Genomic DNA, 21573 nt, shown 5'->3' on the forward strand with positions numbered 1-21573 from the left:
TAGCCCCGACCCACGGACTCCAAACACCACCCCTAAAACACCCAAAAAAGCAGTGGTGCCAAGGGGGCAGGAGTACAGTTTTAAAAAAAGGATCGGTTTTTAATTTACAAGAGTTCTAAATGTACAGAATTCTTCTTTAAAAAAATTGTTATACACAATAAATACAGTACAAAAAAATTTATCTTACAGTACTAGTTTTGTCTCCGAGATTTCAAAATGTGGCCGGGCGGCTGGAGGCGGGAGGAACAGGGAAGACTGGCTGGGACGGGGTGGGGAGGAAGGCCCCGGTTTCTTGTTTTGCTCAGATTTCAAAGTCGAGGGACAGGAGCGTTTGAAATCTCTCTCTCTCACTCACTCGAGCTCGCACACAGAGACGGGGCCACGCGGCGGGAGGCGCGGGCAAGGATGTGACACAGATGCCCGAAGGCACAGCTCTGCAAGGCTGGCTCCCACCGCCCCGTCTCTGGTTTGGTTTTACAGCCCGTGGGACGGTGGGGACAGGCCGGGCATGTATGGAGGGACCTCCCAGCTCCCAGTGCCCTGCACACGTGATCCATGAAGCCACACAGACAAGACCAGTACCTGGAGCAGTGAGACCAACCAGGTGCCCCTACCCCTGGCACACAGACACGCGTGTCCCCGGGACAGAGGGGCGGAGTGTGCCTGGAAGCGGGAAAAAACCGGAACTGACACACGGGACTGCCCCTCGTTTGGCAGGGGACGCTTTACATTATAGCCTCCTCCCCTAAATCCAAGCCACCACCCCCACCCCCCAACAACCCAGCTGAAGCAGGAGGCGGGGAAAGAGGCCTTTGTGACTCAAATAACTTAGGCGATTAAAACTGTCAGGGGATCCCCGGCTCATGTCCCCAGGAGGCTGCGGCCACACGCCCAGCTGCCCCTGGCGTCCACGCGGAGCGAGGGACAGGGGAGGGAAGACCAGCCGGGTGTTATCTGTTCAACGTCCTGGTGCCGAGGCCGCCGTTGTGACTGGAGGGCGGGTAGGCCTCGGGCCTGTGCAGGGGTGACGGGGAGGCGGGCGTGACGGCCGCCGGGGCACCGTGGGGGTACGGGGCTGCGGGCGTCCGGCTGGGGGCCTGCTGGAGGTTCAGGATGCTGTCGATGGCGCTCTGGAGGTGTTCCGTGAGCGTGTCGTCCTGGGGGCTGTCGCTGGAGAAGCTGGCCTGGTCCACGTCGGGCGACTCGGACTTGCGCCGCTTGGCCGGGGGCAGCGGGGGCGCCTCCCAGCCGGGATCCCCGCTGCCCTGGCCGGCGCTGGCCGCGGGCTCCGGCGGGGCGCCCTTCAGCATGCGCTGGTACAGCTCGTCCTCCACCGCCGCCAGCTCGCGGATGAGCCCGCTGGTGGCCTCGTCCACTTTGGTGGGCAGCGGCGCCGGGCTGCCGCCCCGGGCTCTGCCGCTCCCCGCGCCCTCCGCGGCCCCGGCGCCCAGGGCCTCCACGTTCTCGCGATACGTCTTGCGCAGGGGCAGGCGGGGACAGTGGGGGGCCGCGGCCGGCGGCTTGCGGTCCGAGGGGACAGGCGGCGGGTGGTCCACGGTGCCGTTCATCTGGGCCGCGGGTGGGGGCGGCGGCGGGGGCCGGGGCGGGGGCTCTGCCGCCTTGAGCGCGGCGGGGGGCGGCGGCGGCGGGTGGTGCACGGGGTCCAGGGCCGTGTTGTGCACGACCTTGCTGAGCCCAGCTTCCTGCTTGATCTTGAGCTTGAGGCCAATGCGGCTCCGGGCCTCGTAGGTCTTGATGGGCGGGCGGTTGCGGGAGGGCATGGGCCCGTCCTCATCGGCGTCCAGGGACGAGGAGGCCGAGGAGGAGGACGAGGACGAGGACGACAGGGAGGACGACGCCCGGGCCCAGGTGACCGACGGGGAGCCGCCCGCCCCGCCGTGCCGGATCACGAGCTTGGTGGGCAGGTGCGGCGGGGGCGGGGCAGAGGCCCCGGGCACGGAGGACGGCGGCGGGCCGTGGCCTGGGAGCCGGTGACCCTCGGAAGAGGCGGCCACAGGGAGGCCGAGAGAGCGCGAGGAAGACACGTACTCATCTGCAGAACGGGACACAGAAAACCCAGGGGTCAGCAGCGGGACGAGGGTGCCGGGAGCACCCACCGTTGGCCAGGACCCGCGCTGAGCTCTCCACGCCCCGGATCCTCCGGACACGCTGCCGGGCGCCGCCCTTGCCAGCCGTCCCCACATCCCCCCAACTCTAAAACTGTTTTGTCTGACACGGTGGCCACTAGCCAGGAGGGGCTCATTTAGGGTTAAACGAATTAAAAGAACATAAAACAAAAAGTTCCATTCCTCAGTCAGGCCGGCCACATTCTAGATGCTGAGCGGCCACGCTGGCCAGTAGCTCCTGAACTGAGCAGCACAGACAGGGAACATTGTAGCACCTAGAAAGTTCTCTTGGATAGCATGCTCTATATATATTTAAAAAAAAATGGGGGGCGGTATCTCATTTGATCGCCAAACCCGGTGTGAAATGACATGAGGTTATTTATGGTCTTGAATTATCCCAGTTAGTCAGGGCACCTATCTGTTCCACTGCAGAAATATTTATAATTTGATCCCAGAGTGCTTCCCACGCCCACGGGGGTTTAATCACAAGACACTTGTCTAGGCAGCTCATCACCTTTCTAAAAGCTAGAAAAAAAAAAAAAAAACATGCAGAACATACAGCGCCCCAGGGTTTTAGGTAAGGAGGTAAAGGATTATAACCGGTATCACAACCTCCACTTTACAGATGAGAACACGGAGGCACAGAGAGGTTAAGTAACTTGCCCAAGGCCATACAGCCAGTAAAGTAAGTGGCAGAGCCAGGACTGGAACCAGAGGGTCTGACTCCAGAATTGTGCCCCTAACCAGCAAGCCGTCCTGCCTCTCCCACCCTGAGATTTAAGAAATCGGCCCCGTCCCTCCTTCACCACGCCACCCCTTCGCACCAATTTCTCCTTTAAGTACCAATGACCACGTTAAAAAAAAAAAATTAAGGTCCGGAGCTCCAGGGTAAACAGAACGAAGGTACAGGTCTGCGGGCGGAGAGCAGGGACCATTTATTTCTTAAGGGAAGCGCTGGAGTTGGCTGGAATTGAGTGTGGGCTAAGGGGTATTTTGGAAAACCAGCAGCTGAGACAGCTCGGGTGTAAAATTTAAGGAAGCGCCCCTCTCCTGTTTTTCTATGCCCCTGGGGGTGGCAGAATGTTCCTCCTCCCAGGATGGAGGGGACGAAAGGGACGGAGAAAGACGAAAGCACCTCGGATCTGGGGTGCGAGGTCAGGTGAGATGCCCGCATGGCACGAAGGTGGGGCTCAGGCGCCGCCTGGTGGCGGGGTAAGGTAAGACCACACACCCACTCCTGCCCGCAACCTAATTCTGCTGCCCGGTGTGGTGGGGACACCTCTCCCTCCCCTCCCCTCTCACCGGGCTTCTCCTTGGCCAGCTGTTTATCCAAGGCAAGGGTGGTCTTCTCCTCCTGAATGAACATTCGGTCGATCATTACCATCTCCGCTGAGGGGCTCACCCTCTGGGGGGTGCGGGAGAGAAGAGAAATGGGCAAGTGAACAAGGAGGGGGAAGGGGACGCCAGCGACCCGGGCAGGGGGGGATGCGAGCAGCTTTCAAATTGTCCCTGCGATCTGACCACCTGCCTCCCCTCTCCCAACCACCCTCCTGAGGCTAAGAGCGGGCAGGGGAAAGGGCAGGGTCCCAGCAGGGGAGGAAGGCGACTCTGAGCCTACCCGGGACTCCTCCAGGAGCAAGAGACGGTATTTATTGAGCATGGCCTGGGTGCGTTTCAGCAGCTGCGTGGAGACCGTCTCAAACTCCTCATCCACTGCGAGCGAGAGAAGAGATACAGGGGTGGAGATGCTGGGGTGCTCGCGCACGCATGCGCCTGTCTCCACCCCTTGCAGTGCCCCGCCCCGGACACCTCGGGAGCGTCCTGGGGAGGCCTCACCTTTGTGGTAGTCGTTGGGGGAGGGGAGGGCACCCTGGTAGACGTGGTAGGGCAGGAGGCGATGCAGGGCATCCTCGAAGGAGGGGAAGGCTGTCTTGTAGTCGGGGTGCAGGACTGAGCCCTGATGTTTGTGCAAATGCTCCAGGAAACTAGGGGTGGGGTGGGGAGAGACCACACACACACAGCCAGGGATGAGGGCCAGGAAAAACCCAGTGTCCTGGACCCCCAGCCCCAGGCCACAGCTGAATAGGACAACAGAGGGTAAAGGAATACTTGGGAAGCTCGCATGTGTCTCACTGAATCCCTGGCCACAACCAAAGGAAGCAGATGCTGTCATTACCCCCATTTCACAGAAGAGGAAACTGAGGTCCAGGGAGGTGAAGTGAAGTCACTCGTCCCCAAAGCACAGAAGAGACAAAGAGGCAGAGCTGGGAGCCAGAGGCCAGAGCCTGTGCCATTCCCCGTGCGTGCCCCTGCCTGGCCTGGGAGCAGCTTCCCCGGGAGAGGCTGGTTGGCCGGTTGGTGAGATCTGCCCTCTCTCTGGCCTGCTTTTGTCCACTACGGCTCTGTCACAGCCCACTGTGTCTCTCTATTGTGTGACAGTCTCTCCCACCAAACAAGCCCGATTCCACCCTCTGCTAAAGACCAGCAGCCCCTACGCACTGTGGGAAATTCACACTTATGGTGGAGGGAGGGAGACCGAGGGTCCGAGGGAAACTGCACAGCTACCCAGGGTTGGAGCTGGGATCGGCACTCAGACCTGCCGGACCCGCTTCTGAAGGGTGGTCCCCACGCCCCCCACGATGGCGCACGGGGGTGCAGCGACTCACTTGGCTTCCTTGCTGGGCTGGAGCGTGGGGGGTTTCTTCAAGCCGCTCAGCTTGCTGTCATACTGGGGGGAGAGAGGCAGGTGAGCGGCCTTGCAACACAGACGCCTTCCCCCGGCGCCCTGGCCCTCTCTCTCCCTCCAGCCTGGGACAAAGACGTCTCACCCGGGTGGGGGCCTAGCCCCAGCTGCGGGATCCCATGCCCATGAAACTAAACCTGCAGGGGAGGAGAGGGTGACAGGCAGGCGCAGCCCTGGGCGCCCGCCACCTGGGGCCCCTCCACTCCCGTGCCAGGGGCTGCTCTCTGTGCGTCTCACGCTGTGTCAGGTGGCCTCTTCCGGCGCCCGCAGCTCTGATCTGCGTGGTTTCCCTCCTCTCTCCGCCCTGGGCTCAACTCATCTCGCCCCAAAGATCTTCACGACTCCCCCTCTTGTCTGTGGTGCCCCCTCTTGGCCTGGGCACGGCTGGTCTCTGAGTCTCTCCTGCGCCCTCTGGCCTTCTGCCCTTTACTTGTCTTCCCATCCCTCGGCGTCCCACAGGTGGCCTCTGCCTCGGTCTCCCTGCTGCTCGCCCTCTGTCCTCGGTGCGGCCTCCTTGTCTCTCATCCGACTGTCCCGTCCGGTACCCACCTCTCCTGTCCTGAGCCGATCATCTTGTAGCCTCGACCCTGTCCCCTCCTCCTGTCTCGGTGACCAACTCTCACACTGTCACCCAGCAGTCTGGGTGCCCGTCTGTCCCTGTCCACCATCCCAGTGCCTCTGCCATCTCTATCCACGTCCCTGTCTGACTGTTCTGGGGTCTCAGCTGCCTCTGTCTGATGTTCCTATTTCATCCCCTCCCCGTTCTTCTTGGTGTCTCTCTGCCCTGCCGCCCCGGGTCCCCAGTTCCCTGACGACATCCGGGTCCTGCCCTAACCCCTGCTCTGAGGGCCTCTTACCTGCAGCCCGGAGGACTTCCCTGGCCCGGACGAAGCGGCCTTGGCCATACTCAGGGTTGGGAGGTTGCTGGCAAAAGCTTTGTTCTCGGCAGGAAGCAGAGGAGGGAGGCCTGGGGGTGTGAGTGCGGGGGTGGGCGGACAGGGCCCAGGGTCACTGGCACGAAGGCCCTTCCTCAAACGTGAGCCCCGATCCTGCACCCTCCACTCTCCTCCTGCCCTTTGGCCCCCTCAGAGCTGGGGAGGCAGCCCTGCCTTCTGCACCTTCCCTCAGTCCCCTGAGGTCCGGGTGACGCCCCAGCTCGCGTGACCCATAGCTCTGCCCCAGCCCATCCTCCCTGCTGCCAGCCCCCGGCCCACCCACCTTTCCCCTACCTGCGGTGGCCATGGGTGCTGGGGCAGGGACATGGCCGGGGGCGGCAGGAGTCCCGGACGGGGCCTGCCCGCTGACCAGCACAGAGGCAGCGGGGCTGGCGAGGGGCCCCAGGCTGGCGGAGGTCTGCGGGGTGGCGGGGGCTCCCCCGGCCTTGTTCTGGAGAATGATTCCGGACGGCACCTGGGGAGGGGACAGGTGATTGAGGGGTGGGGGCGGCCAGGTGTGCCAGGGCTGGGGATGAACAGACAGCCATGAAGCAGGAGGGACTCCGATCTGACTGAGCGGGCGGAGGGCGGGCGCAGTCGGTGGCTCCTGCCTCCGTTACCTGGTGAAATCTCTCGAGAAGAGCCTTCGGCTGGGGCAGCGCTGGGAAGGGGGTGGTCACCATCTGGAAGGTCCGAGGAGGCGGTGGGGGGGGCGCTGCGGGCTCGGGGACCAGGTGGAGGGTCGGCGGTGGGGTGGGGGACTTGTGGGGCCCTTGGCCGGGTGGGAACTGCAGCTGGAAGTCGGACGGCGTAGGGGCTGGCAACCTGGTGGACGTCTCGGAGGAGGAGGCCACAGCGGAGGCGGTGGAGGCCGGAGGGAGGTGGGAGGCTGGGGGCAGTGGCCCCTCAGGCGGCTGGGATGGGGGGCGCAGGGGGGGCTGGGGCGGGCCTGGCACAGTGGGGGCCGGGGTGCTGGTGGGTGGGGGGACGCCCAGCTGGTTCTGGATGACAAAGATGCCAGGCAGAGTAGGGGGCGCCTGGGGCGGGGGGCAAGAGTGCAGGGCCGGCTCTGAGGGTGGGCGGGACACGCTCTGGGGCTGGGAGGGAGGGCGAGAGTGGGGGCGGGAGGGGGGCCGGGAAGGGGGCCGGGCGGGGTGGGGGGAGGGCAGGTGGGGGCTGTCTCCCAGAGGGGCCTGGTGAGGTAGTGATGGGGACGAGGAGGGGCCTGGGCCCTTCAGTGGAGCTGCTGCCGGGATCTGGGCAGGGGAGGGAGGCAGAGGGGAAGGGGAGGGGGTCAGAACCAACCTTGGCTCCCACTGCCCCAAGACACTGGGGACCCAGCCACCCCCTCCAGAAACACCCTTCTCAGCCCAGCCCCATCCTGAGGAAGGACCTCACCACAGCTACCCGCCCCTGGCCACCCTGTTTCCCCAAGTCCCAACCTAATCCCCACACCCCGGTCCCCACACCCTTCTCCACACTCCTCTGGCCTCAGATGTCACCCCCACCCCCGCCCAGTCCCCCGGATAGGGCGAGCCCTGCAGGGTGGGTGGCAGCAGCAGGGGAAGCAGCAGCAGCGGTGGCGGGCGGCGGCAGGGGCACCACGACAGCTGCCCAGCACGAAGGCAGGAGGGCCGGGGCAGCGACACAGCGGCAGGGGAGGAGGGGCGGGCGGGACAGCGTCCCAGCTGCCGGCCCCGCCCGCCCGTCCAGCTAAGTCAAGGCAAAGACGCCAGCATAGGTGCCCGCGGCTGTGTGCGGGGGCACAGGGGCCGCCGAGGAGGACAGCGACTGAGGGGGAAGGGCCAGGCCTGGGTTCACAACCACGTGGGGGGCCTCTGGGGGCCGCCTGCTAAGTCTCCAGGGTGCTGCCTCCGTGCGCCTGTGCGGCCAAGGTTGCAGGCCTAGCGGGTACGGCTGGCATGGCGTGTGCGCATGCGCACATGCCGCGCCCCAGCGAGGTCTGCCTGCAAGCACACGCGATCCGGGCGCTAGTTCTGTAACATGCACACAGCCACTTCCTGGAGCCACCACACGGAGCGCCTGGACCCTCTGGACGTTCCTCCCCCAGAATCCTAACCACGGCAGCCACTGTGTAGCCAGTGAGCGCCAGCTGTGTACCTAACACTGGGCTGGCACCTTGATGTGGCTTGCTGCCACAGAATCTGCATCCTAGTCACAGGTCAAGCTGATCCGGTACACACGGGCAGCCACACACAGCAGCCCATGTGATCTCTCCGCAGCCCCAAGAGCAGTGATCACATTGCACCCATTTCACAGATAAGAAACTGAGGCCAAGGAGTCAAAATGAGCCCAGACTCTCCAGATAGGGAGAAGTGGAGCTGGGACTGAAGCCCCAAGTGTGTGCACATCGCCTTAACACTGCTCAGGTGACTTCTGGGCTGTTTCTCAAAGCTGATGGAGGAGGACCCAGGCGGCGTGCACAAAGCCACCCAATGCTGCCACACTCCAATGCTCAGCCTCTTTGCACGATTTCTGAATTATCACTAGCTTTGGCCTCCAAGTCCTGGGACCCTCCCAGTGTCCCTTACAAGCTTGGTCCTGAATAAGTTCTGGCAATTAAAACAAAACAAAACCAAAAACCCCAACCAATCCATCCATCCATCTATCCTGATATCCCCTAAGGTTTACCACCTCCAGGGAGAAATCAGAGGGGTGGCCCTTGGCTCTTGTGCACAGCTGGGGTGACTGTCCCCTGGACAACACCTCTGGAAGGCTGCTTGGTCTGAGAACTTTGAAAGGGTCACAACCTTTGACCTAATAATTCCCCCTCCAGGAATGTGTGATAAAGAATATTCAGGTTGGCCCCGTGAGGTAGCTCATGCCTATAAGCCCAGTGATTTGGGCGGCCAAGGCGGGAGGATCACCTAAAGCCAGGTGTTTTAGACCAGCCTGGGCAAAGTAGAGAGACCCTGTCTCAACCAAAAAAAATAATAATAATAATAAAAAATAAGCCAGGCATGGTGGCACGTGTCTGCACTCCCAGCTACTCAGGAGGCTGAGGCAGGAGGATTGCTTGAGTCCTTGAGTTCAAGGTTCCACTGAACCTGGCCACTGTACTCCAGCCTGGGCAACAGAGTGAGACTCTGTCTCTAAGAAAAAAAAAAAGATAATGTCCTTGTTCTTAAGGGCTGAAGCATTATACCAAAACATTAAGAGGTAAAGGGATATAATGTCTGCAACTTACTTTCAAATGATTGAGAAAAAAAGATATGCATACTGAGAGCTGAGGATAAAGCTAATGTGTAGCAAAAGGTTTACAGTGGGTAAATGGGGTGTGAGGCCAGCCTCACACACCCCAAGACGGCCCCCAACAATGCCACCTCCTCGTATTCAGTCCCGTCCCCTCCCACATCATTGCAGGGCTGTTCTCTGTGGCCAAGAGAATTCAGCAGAAGTGATCTTACATCACGTCCAATATTAGGTTATAAAAGAGTCTGCGGCTCCCGTCCTGAGCACCCTCCGTCTCTTTCCCCGGGTCATTCGCTTTGCAGGAAGCCAGCTGCGGTGTGCTATGGGCTGCCCTTCGGAGAGGCCCGCGTAGGGAGGAACTGAGGCCTCCTGCCACAAGCCACGTAAGTGTGCGTGGGAGCAGGTCCTCCAGCCTTGTCGAGCCTTCAGATGGCTGCAGCCCTGGCTGACATCCTGACAGTAACGTCGTGGGAGATCCTGAGCCGTCCAGCTAAGCTGCTGCCAGATTCCTGACCCTTGGAAACCGTGTGAGATAAACTAATGCTTGTTGTTTTAAGCTGCTAAGTTTTGGGGGTAATTTATTACCTATCAACAGAAAAACTAACACATCTGGTTAAAGAGTAAAGCGCTCCCATGAGTTCTTTGTACTACTCTTAAAACGTTTTTATATGTTTGAAATCATTTAAAAATAAAAAGTTTAAAAATACCAAAAAACAAAAATATAATTTTTTATCTCATTCTCGTTAAAAATGCAGACACATACACACATTCCATAAACTAAGTCACAAGCCAAATGACGTGTAGAGGGATATATCTGTAATGCGTATCACAGACAAAGCTCATCTCTCTCACATATAAAAAACATCTAGAAATTTCTAAGAATTACAACTGGTAAGAAGAGGGAGGGCAAAGGATCAGACAGTGCACAGAAAAGGAAACACCAAAGGCGTATGTATTTCAAGAGATGTTCAACCCCACTTGTAATAAGAGAAATGCACATTAAAAGCACCCTAGGGTACCAATTTCCACCCATCACATGAGGAATAAGCCATATGTCCAGTAAAGACACTCACATACATTCCTTTAAGGGTCTACACTGGTACAATCTGCAGTAATTCCAGAGAAATGCGATTCAGCTATAGCTATCCAAATTACAAACGCACCCTTGCTTTGATCCAACAAACAGGCTTTCTGAGAAGAGACCAAATACACCTAAACGTGTGAGAAATGGTAGGTGAATGAGTTGCTTCCTGCAGCTGTGTGTGGAAAGCCAAAGCCTGGACATGGAGGACGCTGGTACTTTGAGACGGGAGTCTGCCAGCCTCCTTGTTTGCTGGCAAATTAATAAACTTCTCTTTCCTTGTCCTCAAAACAAACAAAAAACCGTGGACACGACCTGATGTGCATCAATACAGCATTGAAGGAATTACGGTCCCTCTGCACAGAGGAATACTTCGAGACGGTAACAGAGGCACAGGAGGAAGGTTCCTCTCCATTGCTGCCAAAGTCAGTGTACAATGTCCTATCTTCCAGGCACATGCCCATGAGCACAGGCTGTACATGCACACAGAACCGGAAGTGTGTACACAATAAGTTCCTGTCGTTACCGGGAAGGAGATGCAGCAACGAGGAGGCAGTGGGCCAGGATGTAGGATGGGGGGGGACACCGTCCACTATACTTTGAAAAATACTGTTTGATGATTGAACCATGTGAATAAAATCCCTAATTTACAACATTTTAAATGGATGGAGGGAAAAAGGCTAAAAGAAAACGCCATACCAAGATATTACTAATTGCTTTCCACACAGTGCTATTACAGGGGATTCATTTTTCTTGTTTGTTCTTTTCTGTGTTTTCCAAATTCTCTAAATGAGCATGAAATTATTTTTATAATCTTTTAAAAAAAAAAAAAAAACTACCACATGAGTGAATGAATGGATTGTTTACCAAGAGATTTTTTTTTTAAGAGATAGGATCTCACTATATTGTCCAGCCTGGCCTCAAACTCCTGGGCCCAAGCAATCTTCCTGCCTCAGCCTCCCAAACAGCCACAGCACCCAGCTACCAGGACATTTCAACTGCCCTATGTGTACACAGCAAGATGCCCAGCTTCATGCACAACTAGAGAAAAGCACAGGGGGCGTGTCACTTTCCAGCCTGGGAAAGAGCAAGCTGGTGTTGGTGAAGACCAACAGGCAGAAGCCCTTCATTGGCACAAATTTTGAGGAGGAGCCACTGGTTAGTGCTTTGCATAAAGTGTTTGGAAAGTGCTTACCCTCTAGATGTTAACCCTCTGCATCCGGCAATCCTATTTCTAGAAATCTATCCTACAAAAACTTTCACGTGTGTGCAAAGCTTGGTGCAAGGATATTTGTATGGGTATTGTTTGTTAACAGTGACAAGAAAGCCACTTTAAGTATTCATGAAATGGGGACTGAATAAATACATCATGGTGTGTCCATGTTATGAAACACAATAAATACATCAAAAGAAAGAGGCAAACCTACAGCCCACGAGCTAAGAATAGTTTTTACATCTTTAAATGGTTGGGGAAAAAAAACTGCAAGGAGAATAACATTTTGTGACTCACGAAAATTATATGAAATCCAAATTTCAATGTCCATAAATAAAGGTTTATTGGAACATTCCCATGCTCATTCATTTACCTATGGCCTATAGCTGCTTTTGTGCTATGATGACAGAGCCCGTATGGCCAGCAAAGCCTAAAATGTTTATTATTGGCTCTTTATGGAAAGTTGGCCTGTTTGAGACCAGCCCGAGCAAGAGGGAGACCCTGTCTCTACAAAAAATAGAAAAATTAGCCAGGTGTTGTGGCTTGCACCTGTAGTCCCAGCTACTCGGGAGGCTGAGGCAGGAGTTTCAGACTGCAGTAAGCTATGATGACACCACTGTACTCTAGCCAAGGTGGCAGAGTGAGACTTTGTCTCAAAAAAAAAAAAAAAAAAAAAAAAAAAAACTTTGTCTGGGAAAAATTAATAAATAAATAAAAATTCAATAAAAAATACATAAAAAGAAAGTCTGCCTGGCTTCTTTCCCTCTGTAGCTCTTTCAACATGCCCAACCTTGTTCTAACATGTTTTAGTATCAATATACATATATTAATTGACTTAACCCTCACAACTCTACAAAGTAGCTGCTGTTACTATCACAGGTAAGGAAACTGAGGCACAGAGTACGGGTAAGCAACTTGCCTAAGGTCCCAGAGCCTGTATGTGGCAGAGTCGAGATTCCAGTGTCCCCGTCTCTAACTCTCACACCACAACGATCCTCCCAGGACGGTGGTTTGCAAACCGCACACCGTGCCAGTTAGCTCAAGTCCTTTTATGGGACTGTGACCAGCATTTAAAGGGAACAGAAGAAACAGAATAGAAAATGCCGGCGTGCATCACACAGGTAATGATAGGTATTACTTTGAGAAACACAGAGGCTATCAAATCTACTACACCCAGATTTCACAGAGTTCAGAGTGCATAGTTCATGGCCGGGTGTGGTGGCTCACGCCTGTAATCCTAGCACTCTGGGAGGCCAAGGTGGAAGGATTGCTTGAGGTCAGGAGTTTGAGACCAGTCTGAGCAAGAGTGAGACCCCGTCTCTACTAAAAATAGAAAGAAATGATCTGGACAGCTAAAAATATATATAGAGAGAAAAAATTAGCCGGGCATGGTGCTGCATGCCTGCAGTCCCAGCTACTCGGGAGGCTGAGGCAGGAGGATCACTTGAGCCCAGGAGTTTGAGGTTGCTGTGAGCTAGGCTAACATCATAGGGCAACAGAGGGAGACTCTGTCTCAAAAAAAAAAAAAAAGAAAAAAGAAAGAAAGAAAGAGTGCAGAGTTCAGACAATAAGGGATTGCCACATATGGGCAGAACAGTGGTTCTCAACCTGGGTGATTCTGTGCTCGCAGGGGACACATGGCTGACCACCCAGCCACATATCTACCCATCCAGCCACTTGCTCAGCCAACAAACATGCACGCCTTCTGTCACGCCAGGCACTGCTGTGGGCACAGCGGCTGCAGAGGGAGGGCCTGCCCTGAGCCTCGCCTGCGCTGGCCTGCGTGTGACTACGAATCGCGTGCACACCTGCCCGGCACACTGACCTTCCTTCTTGAAGGTCACCCGTTCCTGTCACTGCCGATGGTAAGTGTCTGTTCACCGGGCAATGGCTCTGTGCAGGGCCACCGAGTGAGATCAGTGGCCTTATTCCCATTTTACAGGTAAGGAAACCACGCCGCGGAGAGCTGGAGTAGGCAGACCTGGGATTCACGCCCAGGGCTGGTGTCCTCAAGACCTCGGGTACCTCCAGCAGCAAACTCCCAGGGTCTGAATCCAGGCCCGACCACTTGGCAGCTGGGGCGCCCTGGGCAAGCCGATCAGACAAGCATCTCTCTGAGCCCCTGTCCTCATCTGCAAAGTGAGGCTGACACTACTGCGTCCCTGATGGAGGCGCTTGTGCGTTTTACATGACAGAAGGCTTGTTAAGTGCTTAGAATAGCACTTAGAAATAACAGAAACGTCACTACGTTATTCCCATAACCCCCTCTTCCTCATGCCTCCAGTCCTTAAGCAAGTGCCAAACTGTCCCCTGCAGCCTTTGACTTCTTTCGTCACTGCCACCACCCTGGTCTTTGAGCCACTCCTCATCTTGTCCCTAGAGGTCTACAGCAGCCACCTCACAGACTTCTACTCTTGGCCCCCTACCAAACCATTTTCCAATGACAACCAGAGGGATCACTGAAAATCATGTCACCAGACCATGCCACGTTCTGCCTGGAAACTGCTGGTTTCCAGGTGTGAACTCCTCACGGGGCCCCCAGGGCACTGCTGACGTCTCCAGCCCTGTCTCTTTCCTCTCCTCTCCAGCCTCCTTTCCGTCCTGGAAAATCCCAAGCTCATCCCTTCCTCAGGGCCTTTGCACATGCTGTGTGCGCCCTCAGCCTTCCCTCGGAAGGCTCCTGCCCCGTCCTGCTTTCTCCAAGGCTGTTCTCTCCTCTCCTTCAGGCCTCAGCTTAAATAATCCCACCTCACAGAGGCCTTTCTGTCCACACCCCCTCAAAGTGGGCACCCTCTGCCGTACTTCCTGCCACGGTCAATGCTTCCATCTGTCACGCTGTTGGCCTGCAGGTGAATCATGTCTCCTCCCCATGACTTCATTGTCGTGTACTCAGCACAGAGCCAGCACACGGTGGGCGCCCGTGTGATAGCTGAGTTCATTCCTCCATTCATGTATTCAGTAAATGTCCACTGGGTGCCCACCACGTGCTAGGCACTCTCTGGCCACTGGGGACACAGCAGGGACAGAACAGACGACTCCCTGTCCTCATGGAGTTCACATTATAGTGGGGGGAGCAAGACCTGGCACATAGTAGGTGCTCAGTGATATCTATTCAATGTACAACATTGAAATGGCAGGGGCACAAATGTACTCTCACCCAGCTCTAACCACAGCGCTTGGGGGAAGAGGCTGGAACCATCCCCACATGACAGCTGAGGACAGCAGGCTTGGAGAGACGGAGTCTCTAGCTGGGGGCACCCAGGCCTGCGTCTGGCTCATCCCAGAAACAGTGTCTCAGAGGCCGGTGGGGGGGGGTCCCTGCCCCTCAAGTCCCCTTATTCCTGCCTGTCTTTCCCCCCAGCCATGGATAACAATTCTGGACTGGCCCCATGCTTTATCCCATAACAACAATAGCTAAAAATAGTAATAATAGCAAACATTTCCCAAGTGCTCACTTTGTGCTAAGCATATATTAACTCGTTACTCCACCTAAGCAATACCCCACACCCCCAGAACATCTGTTTGTTGATGGAATGAAGAAACTGGTTGCTCAACGTTATGTGGTAAGTGGCAGAGCCTGAAAGTGAAATCATGGCTGTTCAAGGCCAAAGCCCATCCTTGTTTCTGTCATCCCTCGTGGATGTTACTCTCTCTCCTCTTTCTACCTATCCATGGGTCCTTTTTGAACAGTACTGCACAACATCCACTGCTCCAGAATAAAAGGGTAGCCCTCCCTAACTTCCCATATGCTTATGATTTATATGAGACAAAAGGCTGGTTCTCCTAATGTGCAAAGAGTTTCTACAAATCAACAAGAAAATGACCAGGAACCCAAATTTTAAAATGACAAAAGGTATGAACAGACAATCTAATAGAAAAGAAAGTACAAATGGCTCTTAGTCTATAAAAACCTGTCCAACCTCATTCAAAATAAAAGAAATGCAAATTAAAACAAAACAAGATACTATTTTTCACGTATCCAGATTGGCCAAGTTCAAACACTAGCAAGGGTATGGAAAAACAGGCACAAATCATATATTGCTAATAAAGGTTCATACTCCACAGAGAACAATTTGTCAATACCTGTCAAAAATACAAATGCATATGCCTGGCTGGGCACAGTGGCTCCCGCCTGTAATCCTAGCACACTGGGAGGCTTGAGGCAGGAGGATCACTTGAGCTCAGGAGTTTGAGACCAGCCTGAGCAAGAGCGAGACCCCATCTCTACCAAAAAATAGAAAAAAAAAAAAAAAAATGAGCTGGGCATGTTGGCACTCGCCCAGCTACTGGGGAGGCTGAGGCAGGAGGATTGCTTGAGCCCAGGAACTGAGGTTGCTGTGAGCTAGGCTGATGCCACAGCACTCTACTCAGGGCAACAAGACTCTGTCTCAAAAAAAAAAAAAAGAACTTATCCTAAAAAATGGCATACGTAAAAAGTCATTCTTGCAACTTTGTTTATAATAGCTAAAGATTGGAAGTGACCTAAAAGCCCAGCGACAGGGCCCGGCTAAATAACAGTACACCTATCAGTAGAATAACATGCAGTCGTAGAAAAGAATGAAGAATGGTCCCCAAGATCAATTTTTTGATAAAAGCAGGATGTAAAACTGTAGGCAGAGAATGCTACCATTTTTGTAAAAATGGAAGGAAAATAGTCCATATGTGATTTTGTTTGCCTGTACACAGAAAAGGAATGCCAGAAACCACTCTGGGGGTCTCGGGAGGCTAAGGTTCAGGAGAAGTGGGCTTTTCACTACATACTTTTTTGTATCTTTTGAAATGTGAACCATCTGAATGTATTACTTATTCAGATGTGAAAATTATAATTTTGGGAAATAATCAATTTCCTGCTGTGTCCTGTATCCCTGCCTAGAGTGTGGGCTCCCCCAGGGCTGGCCCTGGTCTCAAGTGTCCACGGTGGTCAGGAGACACTCAGGGAACATCTGGGGGGGTGAGGGAGAGCGCCGTGCTCCAAGTCAGCAAGACAGGGGTGCAGGCAGGGCAGAGAGCGAGGAGGGCGAGAGCGGGCGGGAGGGCGCAGCTGGGTCTGAGCTGAGGACAGGTTCATCTACCTGGGGGGCCGGAGCCGGGGAAGCCTGGCTGTCGGGGGCCTGAGGGCCCGGGCCAGCTCCTTTGGCGACGGGGGTGCCCGGGGCTGGGTCTTGGGCGGGAGGCGGGGCGCTGACTATGACCGAGGCGGGCACGGAGAGGTGGGGGCCCTCTGCAGAGAGGGGCTGCTGGCTCCTCTCCTGCAACAGGCCGCCCGCGCAGGGTCAGAAGGCTGCCCCACAGGCCCTCAGCCTCCCCACCCGAGACCCCCGCCCCCACTGTCGCCGGCGGAAGGTGTGCCAGGGGCTGGGCGCAACCTGGCAGTGCATCACACCCTGAGCTCCGTGGCCCTCTGCCAGCTCCCCCTCGCTTTCCCTCTTGCCCCACCTGCCCGTCCCTCTCTGAGATCCCTCCCCTTGCCTGTCAGCTGGTCCCCTCTCCTTGTCTGTCAGTCACCCTGCCAATCTGTCCCCCTGCTGGCTTTGCCAGGCCCTTCACCCCCTGGGCCACCTGGGCCATCGCTTAGATGCTCTCCCCAACCCTCAGGACCCTGCCCGCTGCTGCCTCAGCAGCACCTGATGTCAGCTCCCGGCCCCCTCCCAAGCCCCACTCCTCGGCACCTGCTTCCCTGGCGGCCGCCCTGGTTACCTGGGGCAGGAACATCTGCAGGGAGTCCTGAGTGAGGATGGTGGTGGCTGCGGCAGAGGGCGGCTGCCCCAGGACGATCTTCTCTGGGCTGGATGCCAGGCCTGGGCTGGGCTGGGGGGTGGTGGCCTGGGGGGTGGCGGCGGCCTGCGGGGTGGGGGCCTGCGCGGGCTGGGGCGCCTGTGGCTGCGGGAGGCCCAGGGGCAGTGGCGTGCTGACCGCTGGGGGCGCCTGCGGGGAGGGCTGCACCGTGAGGACGGGCGTGGCCTCCCCGGCAGTGGCGGTGGCGGGGGTGGCCGGCTGCACCAGCCCATCCGGGGTGTTGAGCATGGCCACGGCGCTGGGGGGCAGAGTGACCCCTTGGAGGACGGTAGTGGCAGTGGGGCCGGCGGGGGCTGGCTGGCTCTGCGTGGGCAGACTGCCTGCGGCCAGCGACACGGGCATCTGGAAGAGCGCCGACTGGCCCACCTGGATGGGGGCGGCCGAGAGGATGTGGGCCGCGCTGTGGGCCCCGGAGTGGGGGGCCAGCACGGGGCCTAGGCTCAGCGGGCCCGCCAGGTTCTGGTTGGTGAGGATGGGGTTCGCGATGAGCTGTCCACCCGCGTGGGGGGCTGTGGCCGCCAGGATCTGCCCGCCCACGTTGGCCGGCAGGGCTGAGAGCGGCTGCGGGAGCTGGACCGCGGGCGTGCCGGGCAGCAGGAACTGGTTCTGGCCCGGCAGCATGTGCTGGGCGGGGATGACAATGCTGCTGCCTTGGTTCAGAAGGTGCACGCTCATGGGCTTGCTCAGGGCCCCGGGGGGCTGAGGCGGAGCCGCCCCCGTCGTGGTGGCCGGCGGCTGCTTGAAGACATTCGCCTGCAGAGTGGGCGCGGGGAAGCCCGACAGCACCACGTTCTGGCCCGCCTTGCCCGCCATGAAAGTCAGGTTCTGGGGGGCCTTGGGCTGCTGCGGGAGGCCCGCTGGCTCGCCCTGGATGGTGAGCGTGGCGCCCGTGGGCGCAAATGGCTTGGGCGTCAGCTGGTAGAGCTTGGGGGGCAGCACCCCGGTGGGCTTGGGCTGGATGGGCGTGGGGGTGCGATGCAGGATCACGTTGGGCGCCGGGACCAGCGGCGATGTGCCGAGGCCTGGGGCCACCGCCAGCGGCTGTCCTGAGGGCGCGCCACTGGCCGCTGCCGTGGCCGCCCCCGCCCCTCCGAACACAGAGTTCCCGTTGAGCGTGGTGGCCACGGCGGCTGAGAGGTTCTTCTGGATGACCAGGCCAGCCCCCTGCGGGGAGACACCGGCCGATGCCAGGGTCACCGGCTCCGAGGGGCCGGCTGCCGAGGCCAGATAGCCGCTGACAGGCACCTGCTTGGCCAGGAGCTGGGAGGTGGGCGTGTTGAGCGCCATGACAGGCTGGCCCACCACCTGGATTGGGGCCAGGCCAAGGGTGGCCGCGGTGGCGCCCCCTGGGCTGCCATTGGGCAGGCCTTGGAGGCCCGGGATGGGCTGCAGGGTCACGTTGCCCAGGCCCACGGGCTGCAGGAAGGGCTGGACACTCAGGGCCTTGTTGACCACATCCTGGGGCGGCACCAGGGCCTGGTGGGTCAGCACAGTGGGCGGGGCCTGCAGCCCCAGCAGGTCGGTACTGCCCGGGAAGAGGGCCTGGGGCCCCGCGGCCACGGCGGCCGCCCCTCCGGCGCCCGTTGGGCCTGCCCCGCCATCTGCGGGCTGCAGCGTGGGCAGCTGGAAGGGGCCCAGGTCCAGCTCCGCCTCGGCCTCGAGCGTCTGCTCGGTGATGTTGGCCTCTTGGAGGCTCTGCTGCAGGATGTCACAGGGCTGGTCGGCGCCCCCGCCGCCCCCGCCACCGCCCCCGGTTGCAGGAGAGCCCAGGATGTCATCTTCCAGAAAGTCTAGGTCCACGCTGGGGGCCGGCTGGCTGGGCTCCGGGTTCAGGTGGTTGCCAGAAGCTTCTTGCACATGGAGCTGGAGGCCAGGTAAGGTGGGAAGCAAAGAGCCAATGTTAGCAAGGCGCTGGGCTGTGGCCACAGCTGGAGCAAAGAACACTCGGGTGTCAGGGCAGCCACGTTCAAGAAAGAACATTCCACTTGCAAGTGGCTGGATCCACGATCCAGTCTCAGCTCTGCCAGGGCTTAGCTTGCTTAATCTGACCTCAGTTTCCCCATCGGTACTTATCAGTAGAATGTAATAAAAACAATTTTTTAAAATAGCCATCCAGGCCCACAACACTTATCTGTAATTCCAAAACCCAAAAATCTCCAAAAAAAAAAAAAAACAAGAATGTTTTTCTAATTCTTTTGGCAGCAACACCTAACCAGAACTGATGTGGCACTTTCGGTGGAACACATTTATTCATGTAACGTGACTCTTTATAAATTTGGCCACAGAAAGGTGAGCGTGTGATGTTACATGGGGCACGAATACCGTATCACCTTTCCAGGATCTGAAAAATTCTAAAGTCTGAAACCCACAGGTTTCCGACAAAGAATCTCAGTACTGTCAGGCTGAAGATCCTGCTGGCAGCGGCGGCAGCTACCACTTGTGGGTTCATGTGCTGCAAGTTCACTGCTTTTTAGGTGTTTTTCATGCTGCCGTGGACCGGGACACACATGGACAAATATTAACACATGCATGTGCAGAACATGCCACAAGCAATACTTGAGCTTATGGCACAGAATCTCCACGGATATCTGACCAGACAACACACAGAAACCTGTAGTTTGAAAGAGTTTGACTTAATCCATGTGGAGGGTGCACAGCGGTACCTGGCAGCCGCGTGGGGACATCATCTATCATCATTATTGTGCATATCATTGTTAACAGCAGCCCAGCCAGGCGGGTGCTGCTCACGTCCCCATTTCACAGGGGGGCGCTGCCCGGGTCACCCGGCTCAGTGGAGGAGGGTGGCTGGCGGGACGGGGCTCCAGCTCGGCCTCCAACTGACTGAGGACCAGGCCACTGTGCCCCTCTGATTTCTTAACAACTAAGTGGCTCTAACCAACCTGCCTCCTAGGATGGCTGGGAAAATTCCCCGACAGCACGTACGGGGAGTGCTTAGAGCCCGATCGGGGACCTTACGGGTATGGAAAAAATGATGGTAATGATGAGAATAAGGATCACAAAATAGCAACGATATAGGATAGTTATTGCTATTGGGTCTATAAATGTAAGAACATTAAAGTGACATATAATTGTTGCGTTTCTGGATTTAATCATTTATGTTATGAAAGATAAACTGTTTGGAATAAAATATTATAGTGTTGTGAGAACTAAATGATAATTACCATAAAGAGCCTGGCATATGACGATCAATCATTATGATGAAGAGGGAAGGGTGGGGAAGAGGAGGGGGAGAGGAAAGAAGTGGGGGGAGGGGCGTGGCTGGCACTTAGTTGGGGAGCCCAGCACAGCCAGCAATACAGTAGGCACCTAATAAATGCCCTCTGCCTCCCCGACTCTGGGCTTTGCTTCACTGTCCAGGTGGTGACGGTGGTCTGTGGGTGAGGCGGCCCCTCCCCTGGGCTCACATATCCCTGTGGCTGAGTCTGGGCAGGACCCCAGGCCTCCCCCAAGCCCCCAGAGGAGTGTCCCCGAGAGGACCCCAGAGCCGGCATCTGCCTCAGCCCCCCAGAACTGCTCTGTACCAGCTGGCCTTCAAGGACCCAGGGCCTTGGGGACCCTCACCTCCTTCTCCAAGGGACCTGCAGGGCTTGATCATCTTTACCCATGTCAGCCTCTCCCTCCCTGCCAGGGCCTCCCACCTCTGCTCCCTCCTGCACAGCCAGGGTTCTGGCAACCACGGTCCCACCTCCACCCCATGAGCTCCCAGCGACTGTCCCCAGCCCTCCTCCCATCAAAGCCCCTCAGGAGGATGAGCCCAAGCCTCCCCTCTGGCCTCCAGGGCCTCCCTCCCACTGGCTGCCTTCATAGGCAATAACGACCGGGAGCCGCGATCACTTACCCCAGGACCTTCATAGAAGGCACTTTGGGCCTCCCCGGGATTATCCAGGAGGTCGTCACTGTCGAGCTGCAACAAGACCCACCCACACCCAAGGTCAAAGTCAGCAGGGCAGGCCTACGCTCTAGAGCAGAAACCAGTTGAGGGTTACTCAGGACAAGGGGTAGGATGGAGGGGGCTGGGGGTTTGGCAAACCCTGCCCCCAGAAAAGAGGCACCAAACAAGTGGGTTTGCATGCTTAAAACCCAAGGTGTCCCCAGCGCCATGTCCCCTAGCCTGGTCTCTGAAGATCTCTTGACATGCCTGCCTTGAACTAGAGATTCCTGCCTCTGTGCCCTTGCCCAGGCTTTGTCCGCTGCCTTGGCCCCTCAGTCCCTTTGGCATCACATCCTTCAGCAGCTGCCACACGTGCCACCTCCTTCCAGTGACTGCCCGCCCCTTACTGAGCGCTCCTGTCTACGCAGTCCAGGGCCTGGCACACCTCACATCCGGGCATCTGACGCACCACACTGTGCCCGTCTCTGGGAGGGCAGGGACCTGCTCTGACTCCCAGGGGCATCTTTGGTGCCCAGAACAGGCCCTGGCAGCCACATCAGCACCAGTGAATGTC

The 21573-nt window shown here is 57.1% G+C and overlaps 1 protein-coding gene across 2 annotated transcripts in view; it reads right to left on the reverse strand.

Moving 5' to 3' along the window:
• Positions 1-73: 73 nt before the first annotated feature.
• The window catches only part of BICRA (BRD4 interacting chromatin remodeling complex associated protein), an 80258-nt gene continuing 58758 nt past the window's right edge, over positions 74-21573 (reverse strand). For both annotated transcript variants that reach the window (XM_045531298.1, XM_045531299.1), the window contains exons 5-15: positions 20967-21032; positions 17009-18970; positions 16384-16560; positions 6425-7060; positions 6099-6279; positions 5727-5836; positions 4793-4854; positions 3963-4111; positions 3745-3839; positions 3429-3531; positions 74-2053 (exon numbers count right to left, since the gene is read on the reverse strand). In XM_045531298.1, the coding sequence (XP_045387254.1) occupies positions 951-2053; positions 3429-3531; positions 3745-3839; positions 3963-4111; positions 4793-4854; positions 5727-5836; positions 6099-6279; positions 6425-7060; positions 16384-16560; positions 17009-18970; positions 20967-21032 (4644 nt within the window). In that variant the 3' untranslated portion in view covers positions 74-950. The remainder of the gene's footprint in view (positions 2054-3428; positions 3532-3744; positions 3840-3962; positions 4112-4792; positions 4855-5726; positions 5837-6098; positions 6280-6424; positions 7061-16383; positions 16561-17008; positions 18971-20966; positions 21033-21573) is intronic.

The sequence above is a fragment of the Lemur catta genome, chromosome 19, assembly GCF_020740605.2.
Source record: "Lemur catta isolate mLemCat1 chromosome 19, mLemCat1.pri, whole genome shotgun sequence".
Classification (NCBI taxonomy): Eukaryota; Metazoa; Chordata; class Mammalia; order Primates; family Lemuridae; genus Lemur; species Lemur catta.